The 12603-nt window shown below is 39.2% G+C and overlaps 1 protein-coding gene across 1 annotated transcript; it reads left to right on the forward strand.

Annotated features, from left to right (window-relative positions):
* The first annotated feature begins 307 nt into the window (after positions 1-307).
* msh4 (mutS homolog 4) lies at positions 308-10116 on the forward strand. Its single transcript, XM_031580522.2, has 13 exons — positions 308-364; positions 653-727; positions 922-986; positions 2055-2224; positions 2482-2618; positions 3912-4015; positions 4172-4296; positions 5433-5633; positions 6193-6311; positions 6762-6890; positions 7963-8131; positions 8292-8380; positions 9332-10116. Exons 1-13 carry the CDS (start codon positions 308-310, stop codon positions 9524-9526), a joined length of 1635 nt encoding a protein of 544 aa, XP_031436382.1. The 3' UTR covers positions 9527-10116.
* Positions 10117-12603: the final 2487 nt, after the last annotated feature.

Below are 12603 nucleotides of genomic sequence, written 5' to 3' on the forward strand. Positions count from 1 at the left end.
ATCTCTTGTGGGGGTTATGCATTAAGCCATTTGTGGTGCCCTTACCACATTGTGCCTCATATACTGTATGGTAGACCCAGTGACATCAGTGCATAATACTTAGTAAGGAGGCCATAATCATTTTTGACTCATGGCTGAAGTTAAGTTTCTCCAGCTCTCCCCAGGTTGGCCAAAAAAGCATCTCAAAATGCATCAGTTGATGCTTTAAAATATGGAATATTACAATTTTTCTTACGGGGGAGCATGCCCCCGGACCCCCCTAGAGTGGTAATATCCTTCTCACCTTTTTCACCCCTGACCCGTTTTCATGCCTGAAATGCAACTGGCCTTGGAATACGTTAGCTTGCCCACACTTGGCCCCATAGTAGAAATGTGGCTAATGTCTCCACAAATCAAGCACATCTGCGAGCCCATAGGTCTTTGATATAGCTGGTAACTTTAAATCGATCTCATCACTTGTTCCCCCTCTGTAAGAATGCCCTACCTCCTGGGAATGTAGCCACCCATAATCCCACAGTTAATCACATGCTATGAAACGTGTCAGAGAAAAAACTCAGCTGTAATGATACAATGTAATTGGTCATTGTTTGTGTGTGGTTCTCCAGGTTATGTGTAATGATGTAAGTTGAATGTTGTATGTTGTCCTTTTTAGGTCCAGGTGGCTGAGGCCAAGATCACCCATGTAATTCAGTTAAAACACACCCTGGAGTTAGTACCACCTATGAGGGTAAGAGGTACAAAGTACAGACACAGATGCCTTTCAGACATACTACTGAATGCTGTTAAATATTAAGACTGAAGGTGACAGTTTAAATCAGAAGAGCTTGAAGACATTAATGTAGCAGTTGTTCGAGCATACCACTGCATATGACATCTGAAATGTGTGATTTATTGATAAATAAATATTAATGATGTTAACAGATGGCCCTGAAGAGCTGTAAAACAGCACTCCTCAAAGCTTACTCCTCTATGCTGGAAGATAACAGGTGAGAGGCCATGTGTTATAAAAAAAATATTTCAATTTTCAAGTAATTCTTAACTTATGTCATTCAAAGAGGATCTTCATCATATAACACAATAATATCTCATTTCTTGCTTTATATATTAAGAGAAGAAACAGTTTAGAATCAATAATCGTATTACCATAAATTTAGAAATTTCTCACCATTTGGTCACCCTCTAATTTGGAGTGATACCTTGTGAAGTTGTTTGATTTTGATTTTACAACCTGACATTGTCTGCCTCAAAGTGGCAATACCCAAACACAACTGAGAACTTCACCTACCCACTGTCTGAGGTTCCAAGGTGTGGGAGGAGATCTTAAGTGGCTCAATTTGGTTGCAATCCATAGCCCACAAATCTTTGTGAACTTGTATTTTGTGAACTAAAGCCTTCTTTAACTTTCCATGTCCTTCTCAAGCAACTTCACAAGGTATCACTCCAAATTAGAGGGTGACCAAATGGTGAGAAATGTCTACATTTATGGTAATACGATTACTGATTCTAAACTGTTTCTTCTCTTAAGCTATAAAGCAAGATATGAGATATAATGGTGTTACATGATGAAGATCCTCTTTGAATACAGTTAAATACAGTGTAGCTACCATTGCAGACATAACCAAGCATATTTTCATAATTTCATCAGTGCGTGAGGGGCAGAAAGGGGGAGGCCAGACCACTTTATATATGTTGGCAATAATCTAAATTAAATCTGGCAATGTGTCTAAAACAGTTGGAAATTGGCTCAGAAGGAGTCGTTTGTGGAAGCTGGTGACGTGATAGTATTATGCTTACCCCATGCTTTCCAACTGTCACCTAATCCAAACCCTCCTCTTCCACTATCTGCCAAGTGATATGCCTACGCTGTAACTTTCCTTGTGCATGTTGAACTGCTTCTTGTTTATTCCACTTCCCTGTAGAGCATGTTTTTTTGTAATCGTTCTCTCAGTAATAGGAGGTAGTTACACAAAAAGTTACTCACTGATGTACAAGTATATTCAGTTAGGTGTTAACTTCACCCACTTCATCCCACACCTTTTTTTTGATGGTCTCAGATTTGAACTTATTCTGGAGCAGATCAAGACAGTAATCAATGATGACATCAACTACATGACCGGCAGCCTGAACATGCGCACACAGAAGTGCTATGCTGTACGACCAAACATTAATGAGTTCTTGGATATTGCCCGCAGAGCATACACTGAAATTGTTGATGACATCGCAGGTGACTATTAAGACTGTTTTTTAAATGAGCACTTATATCAAATGTTTCTGATGAAATCAGTGAAATGACCATTGAACCGTATTAATCAGTCAATTATAAAAAGCAGTTTAAAGTTGAGAGTTGCCAGTATAGGGAACTATAATAAACTCCACTTTAATAGTCTATTATTAAAGTTTGGCAAAAGCCAATGTCAACCGGTTGCAGAAGTAGTATTAGCAAGAAGTATTATTTTAAATGTGTCTGCTGTTAATGCACAGCATTAGTGGGTCAGTTGGGAGAGAGGCATAGCCTGCCCCTGCGCACCAGCTTCAGCACAGCGCGAGGCTTCTTCATCCAGATGAGGCTTGAGGGTGTTGCTCTGCCCGGAGGACAGCTCCCCTCAGAGTTCATCAAGGTCAGGCTCTTACTTAATTGCAAGTTAATACTATTCTGCATGACAGTACTGTTTTCTTTTTAGTATTATTTTCTGTGGTAGCCCATAGAATGATTTGTGTATGTTGCATGAAATTCTGTAATTATGAATGGTCTTTTTAACACATTTTGTGCTTTGCTTCTCGAGCCCTCTTGTGCTACCAACATGTGAGAAATGGACTTTTCTACAGTTTGTTGTAATCTCAAAATGCTTTATTTACGTTTCCCAATAAACATAGCAATGCAATTTTTTTCTCATGGTACTTGCCTACCCTGCTACTCCTATTTAAGATTTTATTTAATCCTCAGCCAATTTGGCTAATATCATTTTACGCTAGGCTTCCACACAGTGAAACACCTTGCAAATTTTGGCTCACCACTTTTCACTCCAGGGGTGTAGTCGCAAGAACAGCAAGCAAGTTTTGCTATCCTTTAGGACCTGTTTGGAAAATTCAAGTGGTTAAATTATGATATACAATGGTCTATTCTCCTTGATTAAGTTGATGTTGCATATAAACAACAATTCATGGAGACAATAAGGGTGCCGGATTCACCCCGATTTTACCCAGATTCACCTATTCAACCTGAATGAGAGCTAAGCAAAATTCGCTGCAAGAATAAATTCGGCCCTTTTTAAGCATTTTTTTCTTCTATGAAGTGACTCTTGCTGTGGAATTCCGTGGGGATAAGATTGGCAGTACTGCCACTGATCTGTGTCAATAGTTCATCAGTATGCGCCCCATTATGAGTGTAGCATTGAAAGCACAGTGGTTAACATTGCTGACTTCCGAGCAAAAGACCTGGGTTTGACTCCCATTCCTGCCCTTTTTAATTTAATTGATTACGTCAGTAATTCTAACGTCATGGAGGCGGACTGTGAAGCACGCTACCGAAGGTACCCGTGCCAAGCAGTGCCCTATTTTCCGTCGACTCAGCACCGCACTAGGATTAACCACAGCGGGGGAGTCAACCGTTCTTTTGACCCTCTCCACTGACAAACACCATGTTTCTTAACGTTACGGAATGGGAATAAGCCATACAGAAAGAAATCTACGTAACATTTGTCTGTGGCAATAGTTGAAAAAACATTCTGGACCGATAATATTCAAACTATTGTTATGGAATCTATTTCTGTAGCAGTAGTGCACACGCTATAGTCCTGGTTCCATAGCCGTAGTCAGAGTCTATATTTAATGTTGAGGTGTTAATGCTTTCTCTGAAACTTTGTACAAGCACTTTCATGCCTCCACATGTGTCAATGTTGTGCCTGTGACAGGTGACCAAGTACAAGAACAATTATAGCTTCACAACGGCGGATCTGATACGAATGAATGATCGCTGTGATGAGGCCTTACGTGAGATCTACCATATGTCTTACGTGTGAGTATCTCATACTGACTCTATACTACCACAGAGCCAACCTATTACATAACAACTATCCTCAGGAGATTTTTCATGTTTCTTTTCCTCCTATGTCATAACATTCTTTTTTTTGCTATTTTGGTATTGTACTTTCTCACTGCCTCTGTCTCTTAGGGTGGTGTGTAAGCTGTTAACTGTTGTGCATGATTCAATCCACTGCCTGTACAAGCTGTCTGATGCTGTTTCCATGCTGGACATGCTGCTGTCTCTAGCTAATGCCTGTACAGTCTCCAAGTATGGTATGTGTGCTCACAAAACCCATGTATGCACTCATGGAACATTAAAAAAAAACAATGGAATGACAATAATTGAGGGATAACAGCTACTGAGGTGTCTCAGAGTATACGAAATGTAGGACAGAGAGCAGTGTTGCAGCAATTGTTTTTGTACATTAAGACACCTTGAAGGTCGTTATCCCTCTTATGCCTTGGTTACCACATATGTATTTAGGCCTATGTGTTTTCTAAGGAAACATTAAAAGTAGAATCTGCGATTCTGGCGAAATATAATATAACAGCCAATAAAATTACACCCCTCCCCTCTATGCTCCTGAAGCAGCGTTGATTGGCTGGAATAGTGTATGGCTCTGTTTGAGCCACTTTGCTTGTTTGTTTACAGAGCAGGGACTGGGTACAAACACCAGTGTAACACGGAGTGTCTTTGAGTGCACACACAGAACGGACAGATGGAGAACTGTGGAGCAATTTGAACTTTGATGACAAGTGTATTGGATTAGAATCACAGACTGCAACTTCAGATTATCTAAAAAGAAGCCAGTCTGTTTGTGAAATTGGTTTATTTTGGCATGGGCAAGGATAACACTGCATAGTTTGCTTCTTTACAATTGATTATATTGTTACGAAGCCCAAAGCCTTTTAGCATGCTGCTTCCATTCACATACTGCTGGCATTGTTAAAAAATCTTGGTAGTTCACCGTATGTGCATGTGCATATCCATTATATGGGAGTGATGTCATATTTCTACATGAACTGAAAGGAAATATTTTTCATTATTATATGCATTATTATAGAGCCAGTGAGTGAGATTGCCGTTAAAGGGAAACTTCAGGATTTTTCAACCTTGGTCCTATATTTAGATTCTTTTTTTTCCCCCAAACTTTTACTAAGGACAATTAACGATTGAAATCCAGTATTTAGTTAGAACATATACAATGTAATCCCCTGGGGGAATCATCTTTCAGTTTCTGTACAAAATTACAGTTTGATGATTCACCTTCAATGGCATACTTCTCAAAATATAGGTCATAAAATATAAACAATGAAAAAAATAATTCGCAATTTTTTGCAATTGTTTGTATATGAATGACTAAATGTTAGTTGTATACTCTGTAACAAACACCCATCTCCACTCCTAGTGCGTCCTGAGTTTACTGACACTCTTGCTATCAAGCAAGGCCGCCACCCCATTCTCGAGCGTATTCGCGGACAACAGCCTGTCTCCAATAACACCTACATCTCTGAGGGCAGCAACTTCATCATCCTCACAGGCCCCAACATGAGTGGCAAATCCACCTACCTGAAGCAAGTAGCTCTGTGCCAGATAATGGCTCAGATCGGTTAGTGCTTCTTGCTTTTTGATGATGATTATGATGATGATGATGAACTTTGAATGATACCCAAGATTGAGCTGATAAGCAATGTACATGGTACAAACACATTTCATGATGATTCTAGCCTAAATTAATTAATCAAATTACAGTTTGATGTTCAGTATTCGTATTTAGGTCAGAACGAATATTTTGCATTATATTTGTGCGCATTCGTTATCTGTTAACTCTAACCCAAGAGTTTGGTTAGATGATTTGTTTTCTGACATCCCTGAAACCAATAACTAACGCTAACAATATGAGTGTTATTTTTCTCCAACACTGATGTAGTGCCTAGTGGCTGCAAATAACCCCCACATACTCTGCTTTCCTTTCATCTTGGAGATTTTGTCTGTTTTTTTCCCCCAACATTTTTGTCAGTTGATAAATACTCATCAGTGCAATTGCCTCAGTCAGAACAGGGGTCACATGTGACAGCATTGAAGACATTTAGAAAATCCAGTTATAATTAAAACATGCCTCTGATTTAGATATAATGTGTGTGTGTGTGTGTGTGTGTTTCTTTCAGGATCATTTGTACCTGCTGAGTATGCCTCCTTTCGCATTGCTGACCAAATCTTCACAAGGATTGGAGTTGATGACGACTTTGAGACTAATTCTTCCACATTTATGGTGGAGATGAAAGAGGCATGTTGAATAAGACTCTCAAAATGAAAATGCAGCGTCAGTTCATATCAATCAATATCCTACATTTGACAAATAGACATAAAAAAAATCAAGCATAAGTCAACAGTCATAAACATTTTGTGTGAGTTTGAATTTGACGTGGGGCGAAATTTAAACTCGGGGCCACTTAACAGCATATTTCCAGGCTGCTTTTTTGTTTCCAGTCTGGCCCTACTTCAGATGACCATGTATCATCAACATAACTGAGGGTGTTTTAATCACATTTTGATCTTCATTATGCCTAAATCAAGGGCTCCTCTGGGACTCAGATCATAATTATAATAGCTCACATTACATTTCTTGCTAAATTCATTTCCACCCACTTCTCAACTGACTCATAATATTGGATTTTTCACTGTGCTGTATCTTTGAGTTTGTTTTTCAATCTTTTTTAAAAGCATCTGCTTTCAGGTTGCATATATAATCCACAACGTGAGTCATCGTTCACTCATCATTATTGATGAGTTGGGGCGAGGCACGAGTGCAGAGGAAGGTGTGGGGATCTGTCATGCTATTTGTGAATTCCTGCTGAACATGAAGGTACTAGTAACACAGATGAATTGGGCACCGAAGACTGTAGAACATTAAGCTTCATTGTGTCCATTACCTGTAAATCAGTCAGTGTCAGTCAGTTGATATTCGCGTCCAGCTGTGTGCTCTCAGAGAAAGCTAAAGTTGTTTTTCCATTTTCTCCATTGATTTGCAATCTAATTAACGAGCTAAAGCTCAAAAGTATGAGGAAAACATCTGGCGTTTGGCCAGACAGTCTAGTTTTCCAGCCTGCCTGTTATCCGGCCAGTTATCCGCCTGATAATCCGGCCATTGACATCTGCCGTATTTATACTGCACGCAAGTTCAATACACTTGAGTCAACAAACTGGCTTGCAGTGTCGTGTAAAGTGCCGTTAAAAGTTCAGCTAATGGCTTAAAAATGCCTAAAAGAAACAGTTTAATCCTCATTGGAGTTCAGAACACAAATGTGTTACTAAAAACAACAATGATTAATATCATGTGTTCTGCTAGCTTTGTTGCACTGACATGGATGTGGGTTCAAAGGGGAAAGGAGCAATGTTTCACGATATTTTGATTTTAAAAAGGGCACACAGCAGACAATGCTACTGTGAGCTATAGAAGACACAACAGTCTATTTCAGAAATGTAAACGGTCTCTCAGCATGACATTGCTGCCAACTGTCTTGCTCATGTACTGGCCGATTTAGGACTGCTATTTAGCGTTCTTAAATTCTGTTCTAAGTTAAGAACGAATCCCAGATGAGAGAACTTTCATGAATGCCAGAATTTTCCCGGGAACTTCGTAAGTGGAGTTAAGATGAAATTTCTTCTTAACTTTCTCTTAACTGCTTTCGAGAATGAGGTCTATTGTTCTTTGTATTGCCATGTAAGAAATTCCCAAGAAACTGAAGATATCTGACAAAGGTATGAATTTGATGAAAATTTCCCTAAAAAAAGTGCAATTTTCTTGGTGATTACAACTTTTGAATGGGAGTGTACATTGTGATCAAATTAGTGAAAAAGAGATTTCAGAAGAGAAGACAATTAATACATTAATATGTTGAAAGTCAGTTTGCTGACCTATGCCAAATGTCTTGCAGGCTTTTACCCTGTTTGCCACACATTTCTTGGAGTTGTGCCAGCTGCAGAGCTTGTATCCCAATGTGGAGAACCAGCATATGCTGGTGCAGCACACACGTGCGGAGGACGCTGAGCGTGTGGTATACACCTACCTGCTCGGCAGTGGGCAATCTGAGGAGAAGAACTATGGTAGCATATGCGCGCACACACACACACACACACACACACACACACACACACACACACACCTAGTCAATATACAAGGTCAGCCTAAACTTGTTAAAATAGAATACTTAGCTCCACCGCAAGAGCGTTAGATTTCACCTTCTATCTGTTGCTTGTGTCACAGGCATTAGAGCAGCAGAAATGACTGCGTTACCAAGGACGATCATTCAAGAAGCCAAAGCAGTTGCTGGTAAAGTTAGCCAGAAGTTATGGGTAAGCTGACATCATCAAGGACATAGTTGGTGACCATGGGCCTCATGTACAAATGTTTTGTTTGCACAAAAACATTGTGTGTGCCATTTTTTATGGCTACTGTAAAAAGTATCAAGAGTAAACCTCCACGCCAACTTCATGTCTGGCGTACGCACCAATGGTTTTAGTCAATTGCCTAATTATTTGAGGAAATTGCCATTGAATTAAAAATGTTGGCCTATGATTATGATTGACTTCTAAACCCTTTCAAATTTCCAAGAGCTTTCCTTGGATGACTGTGCTGAATTGGGTCTTTAGTGCTTCCACTCTGGGCTTCTTGGCAACAGGGGCATGAGTTTTTTTCTGGCAAATGTATGACTTTATAATCTCATAGAACATGCAATTTATTCCTCTAGTAAATAAACTATAATCTTGGAAATTCTGAGTTTTACCTATGGGTGCTAGCACCTGTCGCTATCATGTCTCTTAAGGTGTCGGGTAGTGAAGTTCACTCACTGCACAGCACCGTACCCACTGACTACCGTTTCACATTTACATTTTCATGTAGGTAACTGTAAAGCAAGAGACTAACACTGATATGACATTGAAAAGCTTTCCTGTCACTGTAGTCATAGTAAAAATATCGGATGAATATCATGATTTACTGCTTGCTTTTGCCGTTTTATATCAGTCTGGACAGGGAGGAAGCCTACGCCTATTTATAATAGTTAGCATATTGAAATGAGTGTAATTGAGAGAGGAGAGAGGGTGAAGTGTGGTTTGGTTAATTTGCTTTCACTTGGGTGCACTTGAAGGGCTCTCTTCCTGTAAGACCCTGGCTACTGTGTTACGCCATGTTCCTCACTTTAACGCCCCTTTGTGAATGTTTTTTTTTTTTTTTTTCTCGATAAGTAATCTAAGTATGTTTATATCATAGTAATCTAAGTATGTTTATATCATATTCTGCCCTAGGCCAAGCACCACAGTGACTTTGACACAGTCCGTCAGCGAGCTGTCTACCACCTTGCCACACGGCTAATCCAGACAGCGCGGAATTCTCAATTGGATCCAGGCAGCCTTCGACTCTATTTACAGGGACTCAAGAAACAATATGAGGATGAGCTACATATAGCCTCAGCGACTACTGTCACATATACAGAAGAGTGAGGCTAAGAGAGAGAGAAAATGTCTGGGAAACAGAAACAACTTGTCCTGGACAGTCTTGTCTGTAAATGTTTGTTGAACCGAAAATATTTTTTTCCTTATTTGTCCCTTGTTATCTTTAAGTAAAATTAATCAAATTACCCACACAATCACAGAGAGACTGCCACAAATGCAACACGATTTCCATATTAGTCAAACATAGACTTCTATCAAATGTACATCTGTCAGTAAATGTCAACTTTTCCCCTTGCTCCGCTACTTGTTGCTTGGATGGCTACCTTGAAGGCGTGGTGCGGGGTGAGGTGGGGGTTATTACTTGTACATTGTACAATACATTGACATTTCATACTCTAGTGCTGAATGTCCTAATGCTGTCTTCATACATGATAAAGTAAAAGGTTCACAACTCTAAACTTAGAAGTCCCAATGAGTTCTGTCACAATGATAAAAAGTATAAGTGATCATTTGAATCTTAACAAGAACACTTAATAACTATTACTCTTATTAAAATATTAACATAATAAACTAAAAGAAACGCATACTGTGTATAATAATATTAATTAACACAAATAATACAAACCATAATAACAAAACAACAGTAGATCTAGAAGGGGTGCAGAAAGATTATCATAAAGCTCCATATTTGATAGAATTGGGCTGGTGCTAAAAGAAAACCTTTTTGAGGGGTTCTTATTTGGGGACTCGGGCACCTCCATAGAGCCAATCATCTCGGTATATGATAGGTGAAAATTCACCCCAGTTACCTCAGGACTCCGGAGCTGCATATAAGTATATTTATTAGACAAACAACAATTGCAATCGGGCTCACTCCCAGCACAAGGCTGAAAGTGAAGCAATATTAAACACATCGCACAAGGTTTATATAGACAGAAGTTTAGCGTTCAGTAGGAATAACCACGTGATGGATTTCTGACGTCCGAGGAAAGGATGGAAGTTTTGCAAGGTCGGAAGAAGCACAGTTCGACCCTTCTTATCACCTCTGGTCTAAACAGACTAAGTGGCACCTAATATTCTAAGTTACACACACACAGAAACACAGAAATGCCATGTTCCTGCTTACATAAGTACATGATTCATATAAGGTAATATATAATACAAGGCACTTGATTGTTATATTCTTAAGTCATTAACAGTGTCATTCAAAAAATATGGTTGTGTATACATCAAGATGTTTGATTGAATCTAAGGGTATTTCCATCATGGTCATCATTGCATAAACCTCTCATGCACCCCAGCAGCTAGGGAAGAATGAGGTTGTGTCTACTACCGCGCACTTTACGAAGTACACTGCAATACAGTGAGAATGAGAAGCATGGGAATGGTCGTCGGATGTGAGGCCCTTACGAGAGCCCACTGCTTAAATAATTTGACAGTCATTGTGGAACATATGATTAAACACAGCTAACATTAGCCAGCCTGTTGTGTCTGATGTTAGCAACATGGATTTTTTTTATTTTACCTCTCATATAGTCTACGGTTTGTTGTCTAAAACAAGAACAAGGTGCTTGTTAAATCTAACCTTTTTTTTAGGACCTAACCTTTTCAGTTTAAACTGAAACTAATTATAATTAGTTTAAGACTAACTTCAGTGTAATTTCTAAAATCATTACTCATCTCTTTTATTGACATGTTGATTGGCTGGAATAATTTATGTGTCGGTCCAAGCCACCATGTTTGTTTCCCATTTACAGCGCCAGGACTGTGTACGAAGACCAGTTTTTTTGAGCGCACACACCGAATGGATAGCTAGAGGGCCGTGAGTAGCAATTAGCTGAATTTGACAAAAAGTGAATTGCATTTGAAATAACAGACTCAACCTTTAATAGGCAGTGATTGGGATTTTCAGTTCCTTTAGTTTATAGGGGAAAATAATATATGTTCGAATATTGTAATACGTAGTATTTTATATCTATAATCTTTCAGATGTTCTTAAGCCATATAATAAATGTTGAAGCTCGTTTGCAGAAAGAAGTCAATGACATTTTAACTGATGCTCTCATTTTTATCTGCCAATATATTTTAGTGATGAATTGCGATGTAAATTAGACTGATGCAAATTAAACTGCAGTTGTCAAGTGACATCAATTGGACAAGCATATGGGAAATTTGCAACAATGAGACACACTCATTAGCATTACGTTCATGGACGGATTATGAAACCATGGACCCTTGGGCCTGGACATGTCAAAGACCCCCCCTTCTCGAAAAAATTATTCTGCGCTTGCAAAACACGTACACACAAACCACATTATGCGTATATATATATTTTATTTTTGACTTTAGGGTCGAATTAGATACTTTGGCTATTTTATTGGGAAAGTAGACAGGTCAAAGTCTACTCCGTAACATCCACCTTCGTTGAGGTGTGCACTGCCCTGCTATTGTTTCTGACATTACATGTGACAGGGCAGCAGCCGAGTGATCCTTTTCTAAATTGAAACTGATTAAGACCTACCTGAGGGGCAGCTTGGGGCTGGAGAGGCTGAATGGGCTGGCTACCCTGTCCATTGAAAAAGCAAATCATGCATCACCACTTTTATGTTTGAAAGGCGTAGTTCGGCTTGCAGGTGTGCTGTGCCTCTGGCTGTGCTCGGTCAGCTTGTCGGTCTTGACGTTCAGATTTTGCGCCTAAACTAGCTACAGTATATCGTATTGTCTCGTCACATGATCAAATAAAGACTTAACATTGGACAACAAGATACATATTACCCAGCAATCATCATTGCATATCTATATATGACAAAAATAACAAAGAAAATATTGATAAATAAAGATTCAATCGTTTTTCTTATAGTTTCTATAGTTTATGTAGGATAAGCATATAATTGTGTTATAGATTGCTACTGATGATTTCCCCCCCAAAATTATGAAAACCATGACAGAGACAGGTTTGACATTTTGAGGGCATATATAGCATAAAATAAATGATATGTTGATGACAGCCGCATTAAACTAGCGACACTCTAACACTGACTGTAAGAGAAAAGTAATAAGACTTTGCGTCTCCTTTGCCCACGAACCCTCCACGCTGGCTGCATTGTCTATAGTTATGCCCCTGG

The sequence above is a fragment of the Clupea harengus genome, chromosome 14 (assembly GCF_900700415.2).
Source record: "Clupea harengus chromosome 14, Ch_v2.0.2, whole genome shotgun sequence".
Taxonomy (NCBI): domain Eukaryota; kingdom Metazoa; phylum Chordata; class Actinopteri; order Clupeiformes; family Clupeidae; genus Clupea; species Clupea harengus.